The 26,372-nt window shown below is 50.0% G+C and overlaps 1 protein-coding gene across 2 annotated transcripts; it reads left to right on the top strand.

Moving 5' to 3' along the window:
* Positions 1 to 649: 649 nt before the first annotated feature.
* On the top strand, positions 650 to 13,536 carry CUNH7orf26 (chromosome unknown C7orf26 homolog). 2 transcript variants are annotated; one of them, XM_040634756.1, is made up of 6 exons: positions 650 to 835; positions 1,358 to 1,579; positions 3,459 to 3,624; positions 7,591 to 8,115; positions 8,885 to 8,924; positions 12,764 to 13,536. In XM_040634756.1, exons 1-6 carry the CDS (start codon positions 674 to 676, stop codon positions 12,963 to 12,965), a joined length of 1,317 nt encoding a protein of 438 aa, XP_040490690.1. In that variant the 5' UTR covers positions 650 to 673; the 3' UTR covers positions 12,966 to 13,536. The 2 variants fall into 2 exon arrangements, with proteins under 2 accessions (XP_040490690.1, XP_040490689.1); XM_040634755.1 differs by having other exon boundaries at positions 651 to 865.
* Positions 13,537 to 26,372: the final 12,836 nt, after the last annotated feature.

The following is a 26,372-nucleotide window of genomic DNA, read 5'->3' as shown; positions in this document are numbered from 1 at the left end:
AAGAGTTCCAGACTAGATAACAATCTTTGACATGGCCTGTCGAGGCCTGAGCCAGGGCCCTGCACCACCAAGCCTGTGTTACAGGTGGAAAAGCGCGGTGATATCAATTGATAGACGACTTCTAGCGCCGCGCAAAGGAAGCAGGGGGAGCTTCTCGTCCTGCGCACTGGCGGAGGGAGCGCAAAGGCCAATGAGAGTTCAGCGGTGGGGGCGGCAGCCCAGCTCCGCCGCTGTGGACGCGCTCGGCCCCAGGTACTAGGGCGGCCGTGGGGCCCGGGGGCGGGGCCTGAGGGGCGGGGCGTACCTCCCTCCGCGCCGGCGGGCCGAGCCGCCAGGTGGCGCCCTCCCGAGAGCCGGCCCTCGCCGCGGCCTCCGCTTGGCCCCTGTGGGCCGCCGTCGCCGCGCTCCGCATTCTGCCGCCGTTCGGCTCCGCGGTGTCGGGCTCCAGCTGCCCTCGGTGGCGCCGCAGTCGCACAGCCGGGCGCCCGCTGGCCGGCGGCGGCGATGGCCCCCTGAGCAGGCCAGAGTGGGAGCGGCGGGCGGGCGGGCGCCGGGGTCGGCGGGCGGAGGCCGGGTCGCGGCCCCTTTGTCTCGGCGGCGACGGGCGCGCCCGCGGGGCCCGGGGCGGAAGTCCCGACGCGCTCCGGGCGCCCCGGGCCGCAGCGGCCGCACCATGAGCGACATCCGCCACTCGCTGCTGCGCCGCGACGCGCTGAGCGCCGCCAAGGAGGTGCTGTACCACCTGGACATCTACTTCAGCAGCCAGCTGCAGAGCGCGCCGCTGCCCATCGTGGACAAGGGTCCCGTGGAGCTGCTCGAGGAGTTCGTGTTCCAGGTGCCCAAGGAGCGAGGCGCGCAGCCCAAGGTGCGGCGGGCGGCCGGGATGCCCGCGTCCGCGAGAAGGAAACTCCCGCTCCTTTTCCGCCCCTCGCGGTGACAAGCCTTTGCCAACCACAGAGCCTCTTCCCACCAGCGGCTCCGTTCTCGCCCTTGCCGAGCTCCTTCGCAGCAGCCCCAGTCCACCTGCTCTGGCTTCCTGAGCATTGCTCTGCTGTGTGCCTGTTTGCCGGGGGTGCGACCGCCCGGTTTCAGTGGTGCTGCAGGAAGAGACGTTAAAGGGCTGTACCCGAGTCTCAGACCGCTGTGGGTCATCATCCCGAGTGCCCCAGGATGATGGAGAATTCTGTATAGTGACATTTCCTGGGATTAGCAGAGTTCTTCCCTCTGGGACCCGGGCTTTTAGAGGGGTGAACAGTTCCCTGGGGGAAAATTGGATATTTCCTGTTTTCTTACCGTATGGATTAATGCGCACGTTAAAGCTAAATTTCTTATCGCTTCTCTTGGATTTGTTTTTCAGAGGTTGAATTCACTTCAGGAGCTCCAACTTCTTGAAATCATGTGCAATTATTTCCAGGAGCAAACCAAGGACTCTGTCCGGCAGATTATTTTCTCATCCCTTTTTAGCCCCCAAGGGAACAAGGCTGATGACAGCCGGATGAGCTTGTTGGGAAAACTGGTCTCCATGGCAGTGGCTGTGTGTCGAATCCCAGTGTTGGAGTGTGCAGCCTCCTGGCTCCAGGTACTTCTCTAGAAATAGCCTTCTCCTGAGGGTCTCTGAAGAGGGGTTTAGTGTCAGGAATTTTCCCTTAATTGGATTTCGGGAGAGACCTTTTTTTATGTGTAACCTCCTTGATGTCACTACCCTGTGTGCTAATACCCTAGACCTACATTTAGATACAGGTAGTAACCATTCCTGACAAAACCATAGTTTGAAGTGGTAAATAGCTTTTAAATGAAAAAAAAGAAGAGTTTTCACTTCCAGAACAAGCAAAAAAATCATTTTCCTTAGTTGAAAATGATAAAGTAGTATTTTGAAAACAGCTATGCATGATGCGGCCTCAAAGATAGGATATATATATATATATATATATATATATATTAAAGATCATTGTAAGTCAAATTATACGGTTAGGTCTGTAAGCATGTGGGTTGTTTTGCATTGTTCCAGGGTGACGTTACAAAGATCCGTGGCTCTGTTAATGGACGTGGACATAAGAGCCTTAGAATAGTGTTTTTAAATATCAGTATCAGTAGCTTTTGTGTTAGATGATATTTTGAAAGGTTCACTTTGTTTTGCTTTTTTGTTACTCAGAGCCTTTCAAAAATGGGTAATCCACTTAGAGTAATTGTTAACTCAGAATTCAGATTAACATGATTCTCAGCTAAGGTAACAGAATTTACCATGTTCAGTTTCACAAACCTGCTTCATTCTCAAGTACTCGAAGCCTTTGGTGTTGCGTTTGTTTCCCCAATTTGTGTGTAGATGTTTTCCTTAAAATTAGTTTATCCTCAAAATTTGGCTAGAAAAAAAATACACTGTCCTCTCTGGTACACAGGTAAGTCTCAGTGGAATCTGCATCTTAATTCTCACCAGTCTGATTTCTGGGGCCTCTGAATTGATCATGCGTGTTGAATTTAATGTCACAATTACCTCTGTCCTTTGATCACCTAGGGAAGTGAGGCTTAGCATCTTGGAATTCATCATGTAGTTTCCCATTTCTCTCTCCTGACGCTGTCGTGCTGGCTTTTTGGCAAATAAAAGCGGATGTCAATGACGGGAGAGGCTCTTAGTGGTTTGAGTCGGGATTTGCCACACCGGGCTGAGGGGCTGCAGCTTCCTGCTAGGGAAGGCGGGGATGGCTGGTTTGAGGTTTGGGGGCAGATTTCAGCCTGAAGGAACAATCTAGCCTGCTGTGTCCTTGCAGTTCTCCCGCACCCCACCACCACCCCCCATAGGCCACGTTGGGGCCCTGGAACTGGAGCACCCTGAGCAGCTGTTGAATGTGGCCTCTGAGTGGGAAGGAAAAAGGCAGGGGAGGGTGGCAATGTAGGACTTGAAAGTATTGTGGAAACCTGTAAGGGCAGGATTGTGAGAGAAAGTGAGGAAGCCGTGCTCTAGAATCCCAGGAGCGCTCACAAACTCTCCGCAAGCTCTTTAAAGTGGTAGCAACCGCTTATTTCTACCTTTGGAGTCTCGCCTACAGGGTCACAAAAGTTGTCATTTTGTCACCTGAAGTCAGAAGTTACCTTTCGTAAGTGAACTTCAGAGCCAGAGTCCGCAGGCCTTTTATGTCAAGGGCAAGAGAGTAAATACTTCAGGTTCTGCGGATCATACAGTCCGTCGCAAGCAGTCACCTCTGCCCTTGCGGTGTAGGGAGCAGCCTTACGCAGTAAGCAGACAGCTGAGCAGATGCATGTATCAGTAGAAAACGGGTGGCAGGATGGATTGGGCCTGTGGGCTTTCGTTTGCCCGGGCCCTGGTTCAAAGTGAGCTCTGAACATCTTTTTCCCCTCTTGGAAGCGGTGCTGCCAGCCCTGGTGGTCCCCACCGTACGTCCGTCATTGTCGTCCACTAGCTCACGACGCCTGTAGTTATGTGGACTGTGGCTTCTTTGCAGAGGACGCCTGTGGTCTACTGTGTGAGGTTAGCCAGAGCCCTCGTGGATGACTACTGCTGCCTGGTACCGGGATCTGTGCAGACGCTGAAGCAGACACTCAGTGCCAGCCCTCGCTTCTGCTGCCAGCTCGTGACCTCCGTCACCGCGCTCTACGACCTGTCATCAGGTAAACTTGGAACACGTTGTGGCTGTTAAAGAGGCTCAGATGCTTGCCACTTTCATCTCCACCAAACACCCAGGCGAAAGGCCCAGTGGATGCTTTGGCCTTTTTCTTTTTTCCCTCTGAAATATGTGTTTTCTTTTAGGCTGAAAGTGAAAGGAAGGGACCACCTGGACTTCTGGAATTTGCCAGCAGGGAGCTTTCCTTAGTGACTCTCACTTGCCTGACTCAGGGATGGTCCAAGTGGCGGACACAGCCTGAAAATGCTGGCGTCTGACGTCTGGGGAAGACGTGGCTTTCTCCCCAGACGTGACTTGCTTTTTTTTTTTTTATCCCTCACTTTTTATTTTGGAAAATATCAAAAGTTCAGGAAAAGTGGCAAGACTGTTATCAGTTGCGAGATTCTCCTCTAGGTTCACCACCTGTTAACACTGCCGTGTTCTCTCTCTCCTTCCTGTCTTCCTCTCCCCCGTCACACACACACTCCGAAGTATTTGGTTTTCCTGAACTTTTGAGAGTTTGTTATCAGCGTCACGTACCAAGTACTTAAGCACGTATGTCTCCCCCCAAGAACAAGAGCATTCCCTTATGTAACCATGATACCATTATCACACCTAAGTAACTAAGTATTGAGGGAATTCTATTATTTCTTATATAGCCTATATTCAGATTTCCCTAATTGTCTCAATAATGTCTTTTATAGCCTTTTTCCTCCCCCAAATTGAAGGGTCTGAAGAGGGGCACCTGGGTGGCTCGGTTGGTTGGGTGTCTGCCTTCAGCTCAGGTCATGATCTCAGGGTCCTGGGATCGAGCCCCGCATCGGGCTCCCTGCTCAGCGGGGAGCCTGCTTCTCCCTCTCCCTCTGCCTGCCGCTCCCCCTGCTTGTGCGTGTGTGTGTGTGCATGCGTGCGCGCGCTCTCTCTCTGTCAAATAGATGAATAAGATCTTTAAAAAAAAAAAAAGTTGAAGGGTCTGGAGAGTTCAGGATCCCATCGGGGATCATACATTATATGTAGCTGTCATGTCACTTTGGTCTTTTAAAATCTTGAACAGATGTAGCATTTTAAAAAAATCTCTTAGGACATTGATGTTTTTTGAAGAGCTCGGACCTGTTGTTCTGCAGAATATCCCTCCATTTAGATTTATCTGATTGTTTCCTTGTGCAAGACTCAAGTTAAACATTTTTGTCAACAGTCCTGTCTAGACGTGTCCTGGGCATATTGCGCCAGGAGGCACACATGTTGCTTTTACTGTGGTGACATTTTTGAGGCTTTCTTCAGAAGATGCCAGGCGAAGTCCTCAGGGCAGCCAGTAGATGGCATTTGACTTCAGCTGGGACAAGCCCATGTCCCCTGTCCCGTCCAGCATCAGAGCCTTCTGGTCAGATCATTTTATGCAGGCTCCGATTAAAGAAAACCAGTGCAGGTTGACCGGCTCTGGTTAAATTAGAGCAGGAGTCTCAGACCCACACTCACCAGGCTCTGCGGCCTACTCACCTCCCCAGGATGGGTTCCAAGGACCATGGATTGACAAGGCTTTACAGAGCACTGCGTCCTTTCACCTCTGTGTCTTTGTGTGAGCCCCACAGCCTGGGCAAGGGGCTCTGGCCCTGGATTTCCACGTGGGAAGTTTCAGGCCTCACCACGGTGAGCATTTTTTCTGCAGAGCCGGACTCAAAGCCTGCTCTTCTGTTTCAGGTTCCTCCTCCTTTGCCCTTGGCTCCTGCCGCTCTGAGGGACAGATAGTCTCTTACTCTGCTCTGATAGCTAAACCAGTAGCTGGAGAGCCTTCAGCAACATTTCCGCTTGTGTTCAGTCCAGCAGCATCGTGATTATATTCGATTCTCCTTTTTTCTTTTTTAATTTGATTCTCCTTTTATTTGTACCTTTTTCTCCGTGCTGTTTGATTTTTTTAGTTCTCTTAGGAAAGTTTGTGTGGACAGAGTATGAGCACTGAAGTGCGTGTTATAGTCACATGTACTTGCAAGCCGTTTCTGTCTCAGCAGTGCGTCCCCGGGGGCTGGGAGGCAGTGTTGTGCGCGGTGGGTGCCTTGCTGCTAGAGTGGGCTTCTCCCTGGTGCTCTCCTGCAAAGGCTTCCTCAGAGCGGCTCCTAGCTGGGAGCAGTCATCAGGCCCTCTGTTTGCCCGTAGGAAAGTTTTCGTTAAACCCATTGCACAGCATCACGGTGGCTTTTCCAAGCCATCAGTTATTCCAGACCAACAAGGACGGATTTTGCCCTCAACACTGGGAACAGAGTAGACAGGGTGCAAAAGGCGGTGATGTTCAGAGAATATCACCAGCGTTCTAGAATGGGTATGAGACGTGGTATTTTTCTCTTAAGCCACTTGGCCGTGTGCTGTGGCAGTGACTGTTCTACAGCCACTTGTTGGAGGTATGATCGACAAAGCGAAAGCTGTGCATCTTTAACGTGTCCAGCTTGGTGAGTTTGGAGCTGGGGAGGTCACCGGGCACCTGGTGGGGGCTCTAGGAGTGGAGCTGGAGTCCACAGTCAGGATGGTGCCCGATGCTGCTCTTGGGAGCCTCTGGTGACAGGAGAGCGTTCCTGGGGAGTCTGTGCTTGCGACACGGAAGACGGAAGCGGCTCACCTCGGGAGACAGACCTGCTCTTGCCCAAGTGGTGCAGAGAACTTGGGGCTTTGAGGAGGACGGTCATGGAGGTGACTCGCTCAAGCACACACGCTCGCTGTACACTCAGGCATTCGCGGCTTTCAGGCTCTTGGAGACGCTTCTGCTGAGATGGGGGGCCGGAGGGGGTGACATGCTGGACGCGCGGGAATGAGACGCATTCCTCAGACAGACATATCAGGGGGGCTCGAGGGGCCAGACTCAGAGTCCCCTACCGTTTATTTTGCCAAGTGAAGATCACCGATGACAGCAGCTGCCTCCTGTTGTCCTCGTTTATCACAGAAGGGTAGGGCACCGTCAAACACCCAATCAGGAAGTAGGCGTGGTCTCAGGGAAGAAGGGCCATGTCTCTGGAGAAAGGAGCCTCCGCCCACACGTGTCCCACTCACCCCACACTCCTGTCTCATGCTTGGTTCTGGCCTCAGCATCCCGGAAGGGGCCCCATCATCCTTAGCTCCCTGTGAGCTGCGGGCTGCACAGCCCCGGAGACAGGAGGCCGGGGACCTGCTCCCATGCTTGCAGACAACTTCAGGGCGTTGTGTGCCAGTCCCAGGGCGGGCAGTGCAGCCGAGTGGTTAAGAGCCAGGCCCTCTGGGGCCACATCTGGGCCTACCCCACACTTTTCATGATCCTGGGGAAGTGACTTAATATCACCGTGCCTCCTCCTTCCGATAACAGGTGGGTTGTTGGAGGAGTGAGTTGATCTGTGTAAAGACTTTAGACCAGTGCCTGGCACATAGTAAACCCAAAATAAACATCAGCATTTGTTTTTATTGTTGTGCTCTGTCCAGGCAGTAGAACGTGCCAGGTCTCTAGGGTCACAGGCGGTCAGGCTGTGCTTAGACAAAGATTCCAGATCTGGGGCTGAGATGGCTTTTCGCAGCCGACTGACCACTGACCGCACCCTGAGCTGCTCTGTGAAGGCCACTGTAGCCATCACTGGGCCACAGAGGAGACACCAGCGGAGGGACAGACCCTACTGGCTGTGGTGGCAGTTTGGGACCTAAAGAGTGTGGGAATTTATTTAAATTGACCCGTGGGATGAACTTCAAGGCGTGGTGGTTTTCCAGGTAATTGTTTATTTAACAAGTAAGTTTTTGAGCCCTACTGTGGACAGACAGTCCTGGCTTTGGGGAGAGTCACTGAGTAGGAGTCCCAGCCCTCACGGAGGGGGTGTTCCCGGAAAGGGGAGAGAAAACAGACCAGCAGAGCATGTAGTCTGAATGTCAGGTGCCGAGCACTGCACCCGTGGGGCCCATCTCCCCGCCATCCCCTTACGTCACCGGGGCTGCAGACACATCTGACTTAAAGCGTCTTTGTTGGCAGATGACCTCATCCCACCGTTGGACTTGCTTGAAATGATCGTCGGCTGGATTTTCGAGGACCCGAGGTTGATTCTCATCACTTTTTTAAATACTCCGATTGCAGCCAATCTCCCAATAGGATTTTTAGAGCTCACCCCGCTCACGGGATTGATCCGCTGGTGTGTGAAGGCCCCTCTGGCTTACAAGAGGAAGAAGAAGCCCTCCCTGTCTAATGGCCACGTCACTACCAAAGTTACAAAGGACTCGGGAGGGATGGACAGAGACTCCCACCTCTTGTACTCGAAACTCCACCTCAGCGTCCTGCAGGTCCTCATGGTGCTCCAGGTGCACCTGACCGAGAAGAACCTCTACGGGCGCCTGGGGCTCATCCTGTTCGACCACATGGTGCCACTGGTCGAGGAGGTCAGCAGGTTGGCGGATGAACTGAACCCCCTCAACGCCTCCCAGGAGATCGAGCTCTCTCTGGACCGGCTGGCGCAGGCTCTGCAGGTGGCCATGGCCTCCGGGGCGCTGCTGTGCACGAGAGGTGGGTGACTCCCTGGCGCAGGCCCTCCCGGGGCGGGGCCGCCACCACCCGAAGGAAAGCAGGGAGTCCTGGACGAATAACTCTTCTCTGCTCTTCTACGACCTCTCTCCTCTTAGCACAGGGGACCAGGGTGAAGTCGCAGAGCAGACCCGGGTAGAGCACCGGCCATGATGTCTATGCATCTCTTGGCCACCTTGCCCAGGACCGGGGACTCCTCAAGAGCAAGGATGGCCCCTCACCATCTTTCCTCGTGTAGGATCTTTTCTTTTCCTGCAGTCCTCTTTTTCATCGAGATATAAGTTACATACACCACAGTGCACAGGTCCAAGTGCATGAAGCATTCCCAGCACTGTTTCTGGGCCCATGATTCTCCTGCACTTCGGTGCTGGAACACTCCCAGTGTCTAATAGCACCTGTGCTGGGTTAGTGACTTTGGACTGTGGCCCGAGGCAGCGGTCACTGTGATGCGCTTCCCACTTGGTGCCTCAGGCCGCTGATCCGCTCAGCGAGAGCCCTGCCTCTGGGCCCTTTCCCAGCCGTCCGACAAGTGACCAATAGGCCTGCCCCCTTTCCTGAGCCACGTATTCTGTTTGGGGCCTAGTTGTTAAAGCGAGAATCGAAGGAAGAGAGAGCACAGTTTCTAAGGGACGCCAGGAAAATGTAGTTAAGACACTATTGCTTTCTTGCCAGCATCCTTGAAAAGAACTCAGTGAACATTTCACCTTGTTGTCTCCAGTCTGTTCCTTACTATGTATCTCCTTGATTTCAGATGACCTGAGAACCTTGTGCTCCAGGCTGCCCCATAATAAGTAAGTGCTCTCGAAGACTCCGGGCTGGGCTGGGGGGGGAGGGGACGGGGGTAGACCCCTTGTCCTGGCGTCCTTGGGGAGGGTTGGGCTGCAGGGTCTCGAGCTTCTGTATGTCAGGAGCCCCCTCAGGACCTGATGGTAAGTGGGGGATAGGACAGCATGACCCACATGAGAGAAGGCCCAAGTGGAGAGTAAATTGAAGAGGTGTGGCCATCTTGCCTGGGAGTTCGGGGAAGAAACCAGAGGGCTCAGAGTCATTGACCACTCGCTAAATTAGCATACATGGTTCATGGTGACTTCCGACGTTGTGCACACACATTGTGGTGACAGTGTGAGTGGCACAGCCCTTTGGGAAATCCTGCAGAGCTTCGGCCCTAGGGCACAGCATGTCGGTGAGGCTTTGTCGATGGGGGGCAGCACTGAGTGGGTTCTGAGCATGATTCTCACCGGTTTTCCGTGATGCTTCGGCAATCGCTTTGCCTGCCTCTGAGCCTCGGTTTCCTCCCTGATAAAGCTGGGGGAAGAATTCACCCGTGTCAGAGGGTCATAGTGAGAATTAAATGAGGTGCTGTTTGTAAATTCCCAGCCTGGTCCCTGGCACGCGGGACTCTGTCCATAAATGGTGCTTATTGTCATCATTTGGGGGAAGCAGTGTGGATAGTGGTGAAGAGCAGGGCTGTGTGGTCTCATGGCTCCTGGGGAAACGTCCCGGCTGGCTGCTTGCTCTCCGTACGACCTACCTCACGTCCCCCTGCCTCGCCTGCCCCCCTCCCCGCAGAATTTCTGTGAGGATTCGAGTAAAAACACAGAAAGCACTTAGAACGGTACTTGGGGTGTGCAGCAAGTATCTGAGAAATATTAGCTGCTGTTCCGCTTACTACTCTTCCCATCACATAGGAATGGCGCTTGATCTGATTAATTTCAGGGACTCTGAGAAGCAAAAGCTGTGTGTGCGGAAACGTTTCAGGCAAATGCAGTATCATTAGTAGCGAAAAACCAGAAGCAACCTCATGGCCCCAAAGCATGGGGATACTTAGTAAATTAGGAGTGATACATGAGAAGGACAGAAATTATGTATCCACCCAAAACAGTAATTGTGGCGACTAAGGGAGGAAGCGTTTGTCTTGCAGGGCAGAACTCCCAGTGTGCACAGGGACGGAAAACAACTGAGTGAAGTTGGCAGGATTACTAACATTCTCCTTCCTTCAGAGGCTCACGTTGGCCTTTATCGGGGACAGAGGGGCTGGGGCTCCAGCGCTGGTGTTGGCTGGCGGCACGGACAGAGGGTGAGCCAGCCCGCCAGGCCCCCCTGCGCTGTGGGCGCTCACAGCAGCCTGCCCGGCGAGCCTGGGCACGTGTGGCAGGCTGATAACACGCATCACCCGAGGCCGGAGGAGCGGCCAGATACCACCAGCTCACGGGCTGACGGCGAGAGTAGCTGTGGCCAAGGACTGTGCTGCTGTGTGGTTGGGGATCTCGGCGCCGGGCCCCACGGCGGGAGGGCAGCTTCGGTCAGGTGTCTGGAGAGCGCTGGCTCATGGGGGAGCAGAATGGTCCCACTTGACATACTCTGTCAGCAGAACGGACAGCTTGTCCAGAGCGCCATGTGTCCCTCAGGAGCCCACACTGTTCCTTTCTTTTCTTTCTTTTTTTTTTTTTCTTTTTCCCCCCTGGGCTCTAGGAAAATTCCCTGGCATCTGAGGACATCTTTAGCATAAGTTGGCATTTTTCTGCTCCTCTTGCAGTAATCTCTCTGCACTATTTCCCTTCTTGGTGCACAGCTGCTATTTAACGTGTAGAGTTTCAGGGCATTAGAGCAGTGATAGGGGCTAAATCCTTTCTCATATTAGCATTATGACCAGGGGTCCCCATTGGAATCCCAGTGGAACCTTCTCACAGCCTGTGTTGGGCCCTGTCCTGCTGACACATGCGTCCCAAAACCCAGCCCCCCAGGGGCAGCCTGGCAGCGACACGGGGAAAGACGGGAACAGGGAGTCACTTGGAAAACTTCTTTGACCTCTGATAGTCTTTTCCATTAATTGTCTTTCCAAATAGACTGGAAACTTCTTGAAACCCCTTTTATCTCTGGCAGGGTATGCGTATTCAACCAAACATATGACTTAAATTTTGCTTCTGTAATACCCTCCTTAGATTTATTTCTACGTTTGCTTATTTTGAGTGACTTTCTCACCCCGAATTATAAAAGTGGTAATAACTTAAATGAAAAGGGCTCCGAAGAGCTCCAGGCCCCTAGAAGGCACCAGCTCTCTTCGTGCCTCTGGTTTACTTTCCGAGCCCCTCCTGTGGGCTCTGAGCACCAGACTTTATCCTCGGGGGGGTGGGAGGGGGTGAGGGTCAGTCTGCAGAAGACTTAGCCCCCACTCTCAGAGCTCCAAGTAGGTGGCTGACAGTAGCCAGGGCAAAGTGGCCTGGGGTTGTCCTGGACCAAGCAGGGCCCTGTGCAGGGAAGGTGTGGCCTCGTGGGACGGGGAAGTCCTCAGGGTGAATGATGGGTGTGAACAGGACCTGGCAGGCAGATTTGGTGATGTGGAGAGACCAGCTTAGACACTGGGGTGTGGCTGGAGAGCATGAGCAGAGCCGGTCTGTCTGCAGGGGGGAAAGGGGAGAGGCAGGACTGGGAAAGGAGGCCTCTGTCCTGAAGAGGAGAGGGCCCAAGAAGTTTCTCCAGTTAGGGCGTGATTGGGTATTTGAGGTTGACTGCAGGATGTGGGCCTGCTAAGGCCTGGGAAGCTCATGGTGGTGGGAAAATTAGGAATCTTTGCTGATCTCGCTGGGAGGGCATGTGGGGTTGGCGAGGATGGGACCAATCAGAGTAAACTCTTCAGGGAGTTTCAGAAAGACCAATATTGGAAACCGAAGGGGATTCCAGGAGGGAGGCTGAGGCCATGGATGTCCTGAGCCACAGAGAGGAGAGCACAGGCCCGAGGAGGCGCGTGGCACCCAGGGCTTGGGCTGGTCGTGGGTGGACGGGAGTTGGCGAAGGAGTGACGGGGTCTTCCTGCGGAGACCCTGGGTGTGATGCGTAGGGCTGGAGTGTGGGTACAGGAGGCTCTCACCCCAGAAGTGAAGGAGCAAGTAAGCAGGAGGGTTGGGAGCTCTGCAGAGAGGGAGGGGGAGGGGTGGCCCCTAAAGGTGGGTAAGGGCTGGGTCCAGGCCTGGACCATCCCAAGGGTAGGGCCTATAATCCATGCTCATGTCAGAGTCCCCAAAAGGCCTGTTTTCATTTGTCTGTGCTTGGAATTCAGTTGGGACTCAGTCATTACGAGTGACGTTGAGAACACTGTGGCCTGCTGTCCTGCTTGCTGTGGTGCCTTGGTCATAACCCTCTTAAGTGTAGATAATGGGAGCTGAACTAGATGTGGGGGTTCCCAGGCCACAGATGCTGAGCCTGTGCCTAGAGCTTCGTGGACTCTAAGCCTTGGTGCTGACCCCCCTCCGTGGTCCTGTCCCTGCCCTGCCTTGGGCACCTGCCCTGTGGTTTCCTCAGTTCTCTCCCCCTGAACTGTCTGCCTGCAGGATCCTGCTTTTCCTACTGCCGGCCCCTCCTCTATCTCAGTCCTGCCACCTCCAGGTCACCTCCTGCTCCTCCACCCCCACCCCCCATCCGCCAGCCACAAGCCATCCCCATCTGCTGCGAGTTGACAGATTTCCCCCTCTGGAAACCTCCGTGTTCTGTGTGTGCATCCCATGCCTCTCCCAGTGCATGTGTGAGGCCACAGCGTCCCCAGGCCTGCTCTCCCTTCCCCGGGGCGCCGCGTCCACAAGGGGACAGGCCAGCCCAGCCGCCGTGTGCCTAACCCTTGTCCTTGTATTCGCAGCCTGCTCCAGCTGGTGATCTCGGGCCCTGTGCAGCAGGCGCCACACGCGGCGCTGCCCCCCGGCTTCTACCCTCACATCCACACGCCCCCGCTGGGCTACGGGGCCGTGCCGGCCCACCCCGCCGCCCACCCTGCCCTGCCCACGCACCCGGGGCACACGTTCATGTCGGGCATGACGTTCCCGTTCAGGCCCATCCGCTAGGCCGGCCTCAGTGCCGCCGAGGGGCAGTGCGCCGTCCGCCGGGCCGGAGGAAGTCTTCCAGAGAAGGGGGGAGCCACCCCATCGAAGAGGACCTTTTGGGGGCAGCCAGCAGCCCCTCGTCCCTGGCAGGACTGTCTTGGTGCGGAAGTTGCGCGGCGTCGCAGGCTGGGGGGCCTCCCGCCGAGTCACGTTTGCAGAAGCCCAGATGGGACACATGAAACGAAGGATGGACAGCGCCCGCGGAGCCATGTGGGTGTCCTGCCGAGACGCGGATTCCATGAGCCGTGTCTGTGTCGTTTCAGACGCGCGAGGAGCCCGTGCCGTCCCGAGCACGGCTGTGATGAGCAGCATTTGCAAGTCCCTTTGGCGTCTCTGCGCGTGAATGTGACAGGCGCCCGCCACCCGGTGTCCCTGAGAGCTCCGTGAGCTCGAAGCCGGGCCTGGTGCGGGCAGGGCAGGGAACTGGGCAGGGGGTTGCGTGAGGACCGCCGGTCCCCGCCCAGGAGCTCCTCTATTTTATTGGGGTCTAAATTTTCCTTTCATATGTTCAAATAAATTTTTTCTAAACAGTTTTATAGACTTTATGGACTGTTTTAAAAACATAGTCAATATGAGTGGCAGTGGTCTCCTTGTGGGTCTGCAGTGATGGGGTAAGGAGTTTGAATACAGTGTTAGGCACCCTCTTAACAGATACACTGCCGACAGCGGGGGTCTGTCTGCTTCCCTCTGTGTTTTTGGCTCCACGTGATGGAAGCTGTCTGCCTGGAGTTCTCATTTACTAGTTTTGGGAAAGAAAGATGCCGGTAACAGTGGCATTGAGCTCCCCTGGGCTAGAAGTGAGGCATGAGAGACGCATCCAACAGTGAGCACGAAAGGGCCAAGATGAACTTGTAGGGATGAAATGGAACCTTGTGGTTTGTCTGCTCTTCTGTTCCTGGCCAAACGCCATGACCCGGGAGACCAGACCAAACCAGCCTGCCCAAGGAATTCCCATGTGTGTGTTTCCTTTTTTTTACGTTGGGGGTTCAGGGCATTCCTCAAGATGAGGAGCATGAGCCCATGCAGCTGCCGTGTAGGGGTCACCCTTGGTCGGAAAGGGTCCCGACGACCTGGGCTTTCTCAGCCACGCAAGCCCGTGGCTTTCTTTGGGCCCCTGCAGGGCTCAGCCGGGTTCCCAGAGCTGTAGCGGGTGGGGAGGAACCAGCCTGCAAGTGAGCCTCTTAGGAATCTGGTTTTAAATTGCTTTTGAGAGCCATGCACTAGAAAGGGAATTGCCCTTTCTTTGACTTTGATTTCATTATTCTTGGCTGATTGTGTTCCCTGTTTATGTGTTTATCTGCTGAGGTCAGATCAGGAAAGTAAGAAAGTAAAGTAAGTAAGAAAGTAGTAAGGAAGTAAGAAAGTAAAAGTAAATACCTGCTTCCCTGTCTTGGTGGGGGTACACCCATGAAACTAAGGAGATGAGCGCTTGCTCGTGCTTGGTGGTCGGCTCTGGTGCCAAGTGTTTCTGAAAAGCATGGCAAAGAAGCTCTCCCATCGCTGTGTTGTTAGAGGACGTCTGGAGCACGGCTCCGTCCCAGAAGGAGCCTTCCACCCAGTTTCCAGGGACTAGTTAGTTATGGCTTCGCTCCTCTCAGACCCAAGGTGGTTTTTGCCGTGAATGACTGGGTGAACAAACAAGGGGAGGGGAGGAGAGGGGTGGGGAGGGGAGGAAAGGAAGGAGGGAGGGAGGGAGGGAGGGAGGGAGGAAGGAAGGAAAAATGTAGGTGTATGTGAATTGTTTACACCTTTACCAATTCTTGCCTTTTCACCTATTAATAGCAAGAATGCTATTTCCTGTTTACTAACTATGTGCCAGGGTCTTGCTAATGAGTATTTTACATACATTAAAAATCTGTATATGAGAAAATATGTGCAGAGTATAAAATGAAATATATCCATATAGAATGTACCAAAAACTACAAATTAATCAAAAGACATCCCAACAAAAAAATGAGGGAAGAACACGAACAGATAGTGTTCATAGAAAATACAAACAACCGGGGTGCCTGGGTGGCTCAGTCGTTAAGCATCTGCCTTGGGCTCAGGACGTGATCCCAGGGTCCTGGGATCGAGCCCCACATCAGGCTCTTCCACTGGGAGCCTGCTTCTTCCTCTCCCACTACCTCTGCCCCTGTGTTCCCTCTCTCGCTGGCTGTCTCTATCTCCGTCAAATAAATAAAATCTTTATTTTTTTTCCTATTTTGTTTTTTTTTTTAATTTTTTATTTTAATTTTTTTGATATAAAGTTCGATGATTCATTAGTTGCGTATAACACCCAGTGCACCATGCAATATGTGCCCTCCTTACTGCCCATCACCAGCCTATCCCATTCCCCCACCCCCGTCCCCTCTGAAGCCCTCAGTTTGTTAAAAAAAAAAAAAGAAAAAGAAAATACAAACAACCAATTTAAAAAAAAGATTCTAAAACTGGTAACCAGGGAAACACAAATTAAAAAGAGATACAAATTAAAAAGAGATGCCATGATTTCCATTTACCCATCAGATTGGCAGAATAGAAAGTAGCTAATTGTCTGAAGAAACAGTGCTCACACTGTTTGTGTGGACAACTGGTTTAGCCACTCTGGAGAAATGAAGAAGTAAAATGGCCCCATGGCCCAGCAATTCCAGAACCCAAAAGAGGTGTTCAAAGACGTTCGTGGCTGTATGGTTTGTTTTTGAAGTAACGGTTTTATGGAGAGCGATTTCACTTGCCCAATTCACTCATTTCAAGCGCACGATTTGGTGGTTGCCGTATGTTTACCGAGTCGTGCAAACAAACATCACCACCGTCTATTTCAGAACGTTTCGTCATCCCCCCAAAAGAAATCCAGCACCCACTAGTACCCCGTCTCCCCCGCAGCCCCCGGCAACCAATCTACTCTGCGTCTCTCTGGATTTGCCCGTCCTGAACGTCTCGTGTAAATGCAGTCATGCGGACGTGGTCTTCCGTGACTGGCTTCTTTCACTCAGCATCATGTGTGTGCGGTTCGGCCATGGTGTAGCATGAATCAGCACTTTGTTACCTTTTACAGCCAAATACTACCCCGCTGTATGGCTATGTCACATTTGTTCATCCGTTCATCGGTTGATGGACACTTGAACGCTTTGGCTCATATGAACGTTTCTGCCAAGAACATTTATGTACAAGGTTTTGTGTGGGCTATGTTTTCAGTGTTCTCGGACACACACACACACACACACACACACACACACACACCCTTATGGAAATGCTGGGTATAGTTTGTTTGTTTTTAATAAGGAAAATCCGGAAACTGCCTGAATAGCCTCAGCAGAGGACTGGCCAACTAGGAGATGTAAATTCAGACATCTTTAGAGACCAGGCAGGTGTGGTCAATGGGTGAAGCTTCCAGAATTAGACACCAGGGGGTACCGAGGACTGCGCCAAACTAGGGAACTCCTAGGGGTGATCATTGCCGTATCTGGGCACCCGGGCCAAGGTGAGTGTTGCCAGAACTTCTGAGTATTTAAGAGAAGATGGAAATCAATTTTTTACGATATATTTTCCTAATTTGAAAACCTCTCTTGGAAAGTGATCTAGGACGTTAGAAGTCAGGATGGTTGGTGGTGGAAGGTAGGTGTGACCACAAGAGGCTTTGTAGGTGTCAGTCGTGTGTCCCGGAAGTGGGGTGATGGCCAAAGGAGATCTCGCCCTATCTGGGTTGTTTCAAAGTTCGATTTAGTTGTAGGGTTTTTAATTAAAAGAACCATTCTGAGTTATAATGAAAGGCCACCAGACTTGAATTAGCCCTGACGACGATAAGAGAAGCCCACTTTCGGCAGATCTACTTGCCAACATTGCCCACGTTTTACTTGTTTACAAAGACAGGGTGTTCTTGTTACCTGTCTAATGAAAAGTTAATTTTTAAAAAGTGCACAGTAGAACTTCTATCTCTGGTCGTGACGGGCCAGATCTTTCAGACCAGCCTTTCTGCTTTCACTAAAAATGCTGGATAAAATACAGAAATATCTTCAAGTATGGAAGAGCCAACAGGTTGTAAAGAACTTCCAGGTCAGAGGCTAGAGGGGCAGCAACCGCGGGGCAGCTAAGGTGCATTAGAGCCCTTTGCCCTGAGGGTCTCAGGGGTGAAGGGCTGAAGGTAAGGGTCTACTAGGAGACCCCCTCTCTGTTTTGCTATGTCAAGGGCTAGCATATAGCCTCGGGACAAACAGGAGACTGCAAGGAAGTTGCTCTGGCACCAGGCAGAACGTGGGGGGGGGGGGGGGGATGAAAGGAGATACTTGTTCCTGAGAAGCGAGGGACAGGGACCAGAACTCAGCCGAGCACGGCGATTGGCTGAAGATAAACACCCCAACCCAGTGAACCCTAAGGAACCCAACTCCAAGACTTCAGAACTACTGGAAAGAGAATCTCTCTTTCCAGCTGAGGCTGGGGGATAAGTCTGCAGTTGCTGGGGTGGAGAGTGCTGTCACGGAGGAGCTGAGGAATGAAGAGATTCCGAGTCCGGATGATGTCTGAGCCCTGGATCTTGACGTGCCTGGGGATGGTTTCTATATCCTGGGCATGCATGCATGCATGCATTCATTCATTCATTTTATTTTTATATATCCCAGGCTTTTGAATTGTAAGTCAAAGATGCTTCCCAACCTTTTTCTCCCCCCAAGCTGGTTTAAGGTGATTTTCTCTCACCTGCAACTGAAAGATTCTTGATTAATTCACAAATACATACATCTGTGTATTTTTATAGGCGATATCTGCAGGATTGTGCCCTTAGCTGTTAAGAGTGGCTGTATCTGGGGGTTGGGATTTTAGAAGACGTAGATTTTCTTTTTTTTTTTTAAGATTTTATTTATTTATTTATTTTTATTTATTTGACAGAGATAGAGACAGACAGCGAGAGAGGGAACACAAGCAGGGGGAGTGGGAGAGGAAGAAGCAGGCTCATAGCGGAGAAGCCCGATGTGGGGCTCGATCCCATAACGCCGGGATCACGCCGGGATCACGCCCTGAGCCGAAGGCAGATGCCTAACCGCTGTGCCACCCAGGCACCCCAGAAGACTTAGATTTTCTAAATTATAGAGTCATGCGGTCTGATGGTAACCTGTAGCCACTTGCAACTCTTGAGTGCTCGAAGCGTGGCTAGGCTGAATGAAGACGTGCTGTACATTGTACGTGAAGAAGACATATTAAAAAAAAAGAAAGTAAATTTGTGGTTAATTCTTAAAATTAATTAGATATTGATACTATTTTGGATATATTGAGTTAAATAAAATATACTACCAAAATTAATTTCACCTGAAACGGTTTACTCTTCTAAATGTAGCTAAGATTCCTTAAATTATGTTTATGGCAGAAATATGGCATCATGTTTCTGTTAGCGCTGGTATAGAGAGCACATGAAAGCCGACTTATAAATATTTGTTGAATGAGTATGATGTTTAAAATGTTTGCAACATGCAGTATTAACTTTGTAATCAGATAAACCAAAACTTGGAAATGTTTGCCTTAACTGCAGAGGGCTGGGAATGAGTCCGAATTGCGGGGGGGGGGGGGGTTAAGTGCGTGGGCTTTGGAATTCCACAGACATTCTCTTTGTGTCCTTGGGCAAGTTAATTCAACCCTCTGAGCCCTGGTTTCTTCAGGCACAGAATGGGGTTAAACACATTTTCGGCCATACATGTAGCTTGACTAAGGTGTCTGAAAGGAGAACCTTTGGCCTCTGTGCTCCTCTGTCTTGTGCTACCACCAAGTTCGAAGGTTCGAGCACTTTACGCCTACCTTTGCGGAGTGGAGGTTGCTAGCTGTCCACCAGATCCACTCTCTCGTCCTACCGTATGAGATGGTGGCTGAACCCATCACTAGATTCCTTTCCCCAACCTCCCTTGTACGTGACGTCATCTCTCAACCTTGGGCAGTATGGATTGGACAGCTGAACCACTCGGAATTTTCCTAGGAATTTAGTTATGCTGGCCAAGAAAATGCACCTCTCATAACTTCCGCTGTGGGTGTCAGGCCCATCCTGGCACCTGCTTCTCAGGAGACTTGAACTCATCGCATTAGGACTGGACTTTAGTGTCGCTGCATGTAGCTGAAACCTAGGAATTGTGCGGTGGCCTTCTCTCTGATGTGCGGGTCCCAGGGTCGAATCCATGTTGTCCAAGCTTGCGCTGTCACAAGGATCAGCTGGCTGCTTGTTGAAAATGAGCATCAGAAGCTTCTTATTCAAGAGGCCTGGGGAGCGTGTCTGGGAATCTGTTCTTTTAACAAGTGCCCCAGGTGATGCCTATAATCAAGTCATTTTAAGAAAGACTTGGCTCAGTAATCATCATAACTGCCCAATACACCAGAAATAATGGAGGAGAAAAAAATGGGATGTGACTTGCAAACAAAGAAACTAGCCTCAAGCCTTCCTTTTAGACAGAGACCCTGGGGGAGAGCCCCAGGGCACCCCACAACAGGTACTTGGTGTCACCAGAGACTTGGTTTTGCAGGTAGGGATAGTTTGGTAAATGACAGGATCAGCAGACCTCATGGACATCATTTTACCGATGCACGTGCTTGGCGGTGGAGGGGGTTCCTTGGTCGGCTGGTTCTGCTCACTGGGGCACTTGTCCAGTACCTTCAAGATTCCCTGAGGGACCCTCATCTCTGAATTGTTGCATTAATTTTTTTACTGAGGTCAAATCCACAGAACATAAAACTCACTGTTTTTTTAAAGTGTGTGCGATGCAGTGGTTTTTAGAATACTCATCACATTATGCAACCATCACAGTTATCCAATTCCAGAACATTTCAGTCGCTCCAGAAAGAAACCCCGTACATTTCGTTCTCCCCTTCCTATCCCTTGACAAGTTATAGACATGCCTATTGTACATATTTCATATACATGAAATCATATAATATGTGGCCTTTTTTTTAAAGGTTTTATTTATTTATTTGACAGAGTGAGAGAACACAAGCAGGTGGAGTAACAGGCAGAGGGAGAGGGAGAAGCAGACTCCCCACTGAGCCAGGAACTAGATGTGGGGCTCGATCCCAGGACCCTGGGATCATGACCTGAGCCGAAGGCAGTTGCTTAACCAACTGAGCCACCCAGGCGCCCTATATGTGGTCTTTTGTGACTGGCTTTTTTCACTTAATATTATGTTTCTCAAGGGTCATCCATGTTGTGGTATCTGTCAGTGCATCGTTCATGTTTATGGCTGAATAATATTCCATTGTGTGGATAGACCGCATATTGTGTATCTGTTCAGCATTTGATGCACATTTAGGTGGTTTCCACTTTTTTGGCTATTATGACTAGTGCTGCTATGAACATGTGTGTACGTATGTTTGTTGGAACACCTGTTTTCAGTTCTTATGGGTAGACATGTAGGAGTGAAATTGCTGGGTCATACAGTAACTCTATGTTTTTCTAAGGAACTGCCATCTAGGAATAAATTTAGCTAAGGAAGTGAAAGACTTGTACACTGAACACTATGAAAGTTGAAAGAAATTAAAGAAGACCTCAGTAAGTAGGAAAACATCCCATGACTTAATATTGTCAGGATGGCAGTCCTCTCCAAATTGATTCACAGATTCAATGCACTACCCATCGAAATTCCAGCTGCCTTTTTTTTTTTTTTATAGAAATGAACAAACTGATCCTAAAATTTACATAGAATTACAAGGGAGCCCAGATACTCAAAACAATCTTGGGGGGGGGGGGAACAACATTGGAAGACTCACAATTCCTAACTTTAAAACTTACTACAAAGCTACAGAAATAAAAACAGCATGGTAGTGGTAAAGAAACGGACATAAGAGACCAATGGAACAGAGTAGGAGTTCAGAAATAGACCCATATGTCTATGGTCAATTATTTTTCAGCAAGGGTGTCAAGACCATTCAACAGGAAAAGAACAATCTTTTCAACAAATGGTGCCAGGACAAATGGATCTCAGCATGCAGAAGAATGAACTTGGACCCCTATCTCACACCATATATAAATATTACCTCAAAATGGAGTGAAGACCTAAATGTGTGTATTGGGGCACACCTTCAACACTCTGCCAGGTAGGTAACTACTCTGCCTTAGCTTTCACTTCCTGCTTGCCTACAGACAGGGCTGAAAGCTTAGAGCCTTTTCAGGTCTTTCCTGAGCATAGGCATGGCCCCAGGCATGCCCATGGTCTTCTAGATTTCTAGAAATATGTCAGAGCTTCTCAAAGCCCTGATTCTTCCAAAGTATCTCATTCTCAAGCTTTTCTTATTTCTCAAGCTCTTTCCTCCTCAACTTTTTAGTTAGTCTGTTGCTTGCCCCAACTATTATCCATTGCCTCCAGCAACCACTAAACATTTTCCTATAAATATTTTTGATAAATGCCCCTCAGGAACAGCTTCAGTGGTGGGAAAGTTCCAAGGAAAGAAAACACAAGGCTTTTGAGTGGATCTTCCAAAGAGCCATCAGACAGATCAGCAAGAACATTTCTTTGCAAATTAAGTCTGTTCCGCTGTCCCATTGCTACTAGTACCAGGAATTCAGCTGTTCTTTTCTTTCTTTTTTTTTTTTTAAGTTTTTATTTTTATTTAAGTGATCTCTACACCCAACATGGGACTTGAACTCACAATCCTGAGATCAAGAGTCGTATGCTCTTCCTACTGAGCCAGCCAGGTGCCCCTCGGCTGTTATTTTCAAGAATGCTGCTCAACCAGGGAGCAGAGAATGGGATAGGGTAAGGTAAAATGCCACAAAGCTTGCTGCTCTTACCAAGACCAGGCATTTTTCTTTTTTATAAGCACTCCTTGGGTTGTTGCAAGCTTTTAGTTTCTAGAGTTCCAAAAAAGGTTGATTCTTACAGTTCTTGCCAATTTTTTTTATTGCTTTTGTAAAGGAGCTGACTTTTGGATGGGAAGGGGAGAGGAGAGATACAGGGTTTCTTTCTGGGGCAATTGAAATACAGTTCTTTAGTATTCCGTGTTGAATTTATCCTTTGATGTTTTGGTGAGATCTCAGCTTTTTGTTTTTGTTTTGGTGTTTGTTTGTTTGTTTGTTTTGCATTTTTAAAATAGTTTCTCTAGGGATTGTAATTACATGTGTCTAATTTATCACAGTCTACTCAGAGTTAGGATTTTAACAGTTCAAGTAAAGTGTACAAACCTTACAATTTTACTGCCCCCTTGTGTTATCATTATATGTATTACATCTACACACATTGAAAGTCTTGCTGGGTAATGTAATTTTTACTTCAACATTATCCATATTTTAAAGAACTTAAGAGGAGAAAATTAATCTATTACATTTATTCGTGTATTTATCATTTCTGTTGCTCTTTCTACATTCCTAGAGTCCCAAACTTCCCTCTGGTATCATTTCTCTTCTGCCTGAAGGCCTTTCTTCCTTTCTTTCTTTCTTTCTTTCTTTCTTTCTTTCTTTCTTTCTTTCTTTCTTTCTCTTTCTTTCTTTCTTTCTTTCTTTCTTTCTTTCTTTCTTTCTTAAGATTTTATTTATTTCACAGAGAGAGAGAGAGAGACAGCGAGAGAGGGAACACAAGCAGGGGGAGTGGGAGAGAAAGAAGCAGGCTCCTAGCGGAGGAGCCTGATGTGGGGCTCGATCCCAGAACGCCGGGATCACGCCCTGAGCCAAAGGCAGGCGCTTAATGACTGTGCCACCCAGGCACCCCTGAAGACCTTTCTTTAGCATATCTTTTAGAGCAGGTCTGCTAGTGATTAATACTCTTAATTTTCTTTCATCTGAGAATGGCTTTCTGTCACTTTCCTCCCTGAAAGATATTTTTGTTGAACATAGAATCCTGGTTTGATATTTCTTCTATTTAAGCACTTTAAAAAGGTGGTTCCACAGTTGGGGTGCCTGGCTGACTCAGTGGAGTATGCAACTCTTGATCTTGGGGTTATAAGTTCGAGCCCCATGTTGGGTGTAGGGATTACTTAGAAATAAAATCTTTAAAAATGTATTGTTCCACTGTCTTGTGGCCTCCATAATTTCTGATGAGAAATTCAGTTATTTGAATTGTTATCCCTCTCTTTGTAATGTGAAGTTTTTCTCTGGCTGCTTTCAAGACTTTTCCCCCTTACCTTTGGTTTTCATCAGTTTGACTATGATGTGTTTGGATATTTGGTTTTTTATCTTATTCTTTTGGGCGTTTTCTGACATTCTTAAATTTGTAAATTTAAGTCTTTACCCAACTTTAGGATGTCTTTCGTCATTATTTCTTCAGATATTGTCTCTGCACCAGTCTCTTTCTCCTCTCCATTAGGGTCTCATGACAGTAATGTTAGACCTTTTGATGCTTCGTAGATCACTGAGGCTCTTTATTTTTTCAGTCCTTTTCACCCTGTGGTTTCTATTTATGTGTCCTCAACGTTACTGACTCATTTGTCATCTCCATTCTGTTACTGATCCCTCTCAGTGATTTGGTTTTGTTTGCTCTTTGTTTGCTTTCTTTTGTTTTGTTTGTGTTTTTTGTTTGTTTGTTTGAAGTTCTAAAGTCTTTTTTATACAGTTTATATTTATCTGCTGAAAACAAGTTCCATTCATTTCAACCACGTTTACTTTTACCTCATGGAGGATAGTTATAATTGCCTTAGAGTCTTTGATAATTTCGACACCTAGGTCATCTCGGGGTCGGTATATGTTGATTGTCTCTTCCCTCATGAACTGGCCGTATTTTCCTGGTTCTCGGTATGTTGAGTAATTTTGGGTTGTGTGCTATCCATTTGCAATCCTGCTTTGTTTTTGTTTTTTGTTTTTTTTTTTTTCTTTTTGAGACTCTGGGTCTTGTTACATTCTCTGGAGAATATTGGAATGTTGCTTTTTTTGTTTGGTTAAAACAGGTGGTCAACGTGGTCAAGACCACAAATTCTCTTTCCTTCTGTGTTCAGTGGTTCCCATGTCAGTTCAGTTTTCAGAGACTTTGCTGCATGTCTGAATGTGTCCCGTGGACGCCCTGGTGTGATGGGTGTTCGATGATACATAGCAGCTGGGGAACCCAGTCTCAAGCTTGCTTCCCTTCAGAGTTTCCTCCACACTCCCTGACTCCCAGGTCCCCTTTTCCAGATACCTCTGACCAGGAAGATGAGATTCTCTAGGAATGGCAGCCCTCCCCTGCCCCCGTAGGCACAGTTCCGTGTGACTGGGCTTCCTCTGGGATGAAGTAATGAGAGAAAAGACAGAGGGAAGCAAATGACAGGGATCCCCTCATTCTTCACACAGCAGGGACCCTTTATCCTCAGTCCTCTATCCAGAAATGTGGGTCCTCTCTCAGGATGTTAGGTGCCCATGCCCCCCCCCCGCCCCCCCCCATAACAATGAGGTTCCACAAATGGCCCTGGGCTCAGGGTAGGACTGGGGAGAAGAAGAAAAATGTGGAGATTCTCCACCCCCTGTCCTGCTCACAGGGACCACTGTCCCGGTCTTCTGGCTATAAACATTAGTTTCTCTTGAAGGTTTTTCTGCCTCCACCTGCTCTGCAGGTCCCTAATTCAACTGGCCTCCGCCCAAGGCCAGGAGATAAAGGCGATAAACAAACAGGAAGCCGCGTCTGCTGTGCTGGCTTCTCGTGTGTTCTGACTTTCCCAATCTGCCTGCTACTATTTACTTTTCATAGCCTTTAGGTCATTGCATTTTGGGTTTTTCCAGTTTTCAGTTGTAATCAGCAGATGAAGGAGATGAGTCCCCTTTTATCTCCTTAGAAACCTTTCCCACAGATGCCATTTGCTCCTTCCTCAGGCCTGGGATTATCTGAGAAGCAGAGAACTAATTCCAGATCCGTATGCACCAGGCTTGGGGTTTTTCTGGTCATACGATCTTATAAAACCTAGGTCGATTGCTAATTAAAGTCATGTCAGGAGACAGAATTGTACATTGGCCGTAGCCACAGGGTTCCGCAGGCTGGGCCGCTCTTGAGGTCCCAATAGCCCCTTGGTTGCCTGTTGCCTTGATGACCCAGCTTGGTGTGGATTGATTGACTGCTGAGTCCTGAATCCTCTCTCTAGTGGCCTTGACCTAGGGCCTGGGTGGGGAACCCCAGGCTGGGGATGGGATGGCAAGAGCTCATAGTGGATGCCAAGATGCACTCTCCAGATACTCCTCCCCCCTTCGGGGTTGAAGGATGTGTCCCCCTGAGCTGCCCTGTGTGTTGCTGCCAGACAGCACCTAGCTACTAGCCATCTGCAGACTTGCATTTGCTGAAGGGCAACACCTTGCCCCAGGTCACACCCCCACCCTGGGGGATCCTGTATGTAATGACTGATGCAGGTTCACAAAGACCTGGCTCTCATGCCCCCAGCTTGTGACAACTCTGAAAACCCTCTTAGCTTCAGAGGTCCCACTGGGTTGCCTGTGGCCTTCCCCGAGACCCCACGACAGTCTCGAGTCTCCTCCACCTGGTCCTTCTTCCTCCCCTTCTCCCATCCTGTTCCCAGCCCTCTGTAATGAGGCTGTGGCAGGCCTCCTGCCAAATCTCCACCCCAGAGTCAGCATCCTAGCAAACCAAACCTGCAACAGAGACTTTCTCTGCCACCAGGCCTACCTAGGCTGTGTCCTCGGCGATGAATGCAACGCTGCAGTCCAGGCACGGGGTGACAGGTCACAGCAGCCAGCACAGAGGCCTGGCTCAAGCTGCCGTTCTCCAGACCCGGGAAGGTCAGCTTACACACACTAGGTATTTTATTTCTGGGCTGCGCACTGGTTTCATGGACGTAGTCACTGATTTGAGCACCAGACCATTGCCTGAGAACCGATTTCCACGCCACCCATACAATACCTAATGTAGGAAGCGTCCCTTCTTTGCTTCTGGAAATTTAGTGCTGCCTCCGGGCCTCGGCCTGTAGAGTATCCTTCCATCCCTGCACAGACTAGGAAGTTCGTTTCCATGGCCTGGAGGCACCATGCCTGGCTGATAAAGAGCTTTTCTAGTGATCCTGTCGCTAGCCCATTTCTCAAATCAAGGGTGAGTCCTCTGAGCCCCTTTGGGAGAGGTAGTAGGGACAGAATGTGTTCCAGCCCCCAAATTTCCATATTCTGTCGCCAATCCAGGCCAAGAGCAGTGCCCCTAGGCACAGAGCTATTTGGTTCAGGTGGGCATGGCTCCCCTGGAAACTGCGGCACCACACCCTGGGGGCAAGCCAGCACAAAAACACAGGTTCCCATCATCACTTAGTCCTCCCATTCAGCCTGAGCCAAGAAGCCACACTGTGCTCCTTGTGGATGAGTTTCCTCACGGTTCCTTCCCCTCCTACCGTCCCTGCTCCCCATTCAAATGACTGAAGTTCTAGCCCCCCAGGACTTTGTTTGGAAATAGGGTCATTGCAGATGTCATTGGTTAAGATGAGGTCATTAGGATGGGCCCCAATCCAATATGACCGGGGGTACTTGGACACAGGCAC

The sequence above is a fragment of the Ursus maritimus genome, unplaced genomic scaffold (genome assembly GCF_017311325.1).
Source record: "Ursus maritimus isolate PB19 unplaced genomic scaffold, ASM1731132v1 scaffold_2, whole genome shotgun sequence".
NCBI lineage: Eukaryota > Metazoa > Chordata > Mammalia > Carnivora > Ursidae > Ursus > Ursus maritimus.
Note: the sequence above shows the minus strand (reverse complement) of the source record. Positions and strands in the feature narration are given on the sequence as shown.

What these genes read in the sequence shown, in the direction of transcription:
- CUNH7orf26 (XM_040634755.1), top strand. Translation starts at nt 674, where the DNA reads ATGAGCGACATCCGCCACTCGCTGCTGCGCCGCGACGCGCTGAGCGCC. An exon ending in GTGCAGCCTCCTGGCTCCAG is followed by an intron (nt 1,580 to 3,458) that starts GTACTTCTCTAG and finishes GCTTCTTTGCAG; the next exon opens with AGGACGCCTGTGGTCTACTG. An exon ending in GGCGCTGCTGTGCACGAGAG is followed by an intron (nt 8,116 to 8,884) that starts GTGGGTGACTCC and finishes CCTTGATTTCAG; the next exon opens with ATGACCTGAGAACCTTGTGC.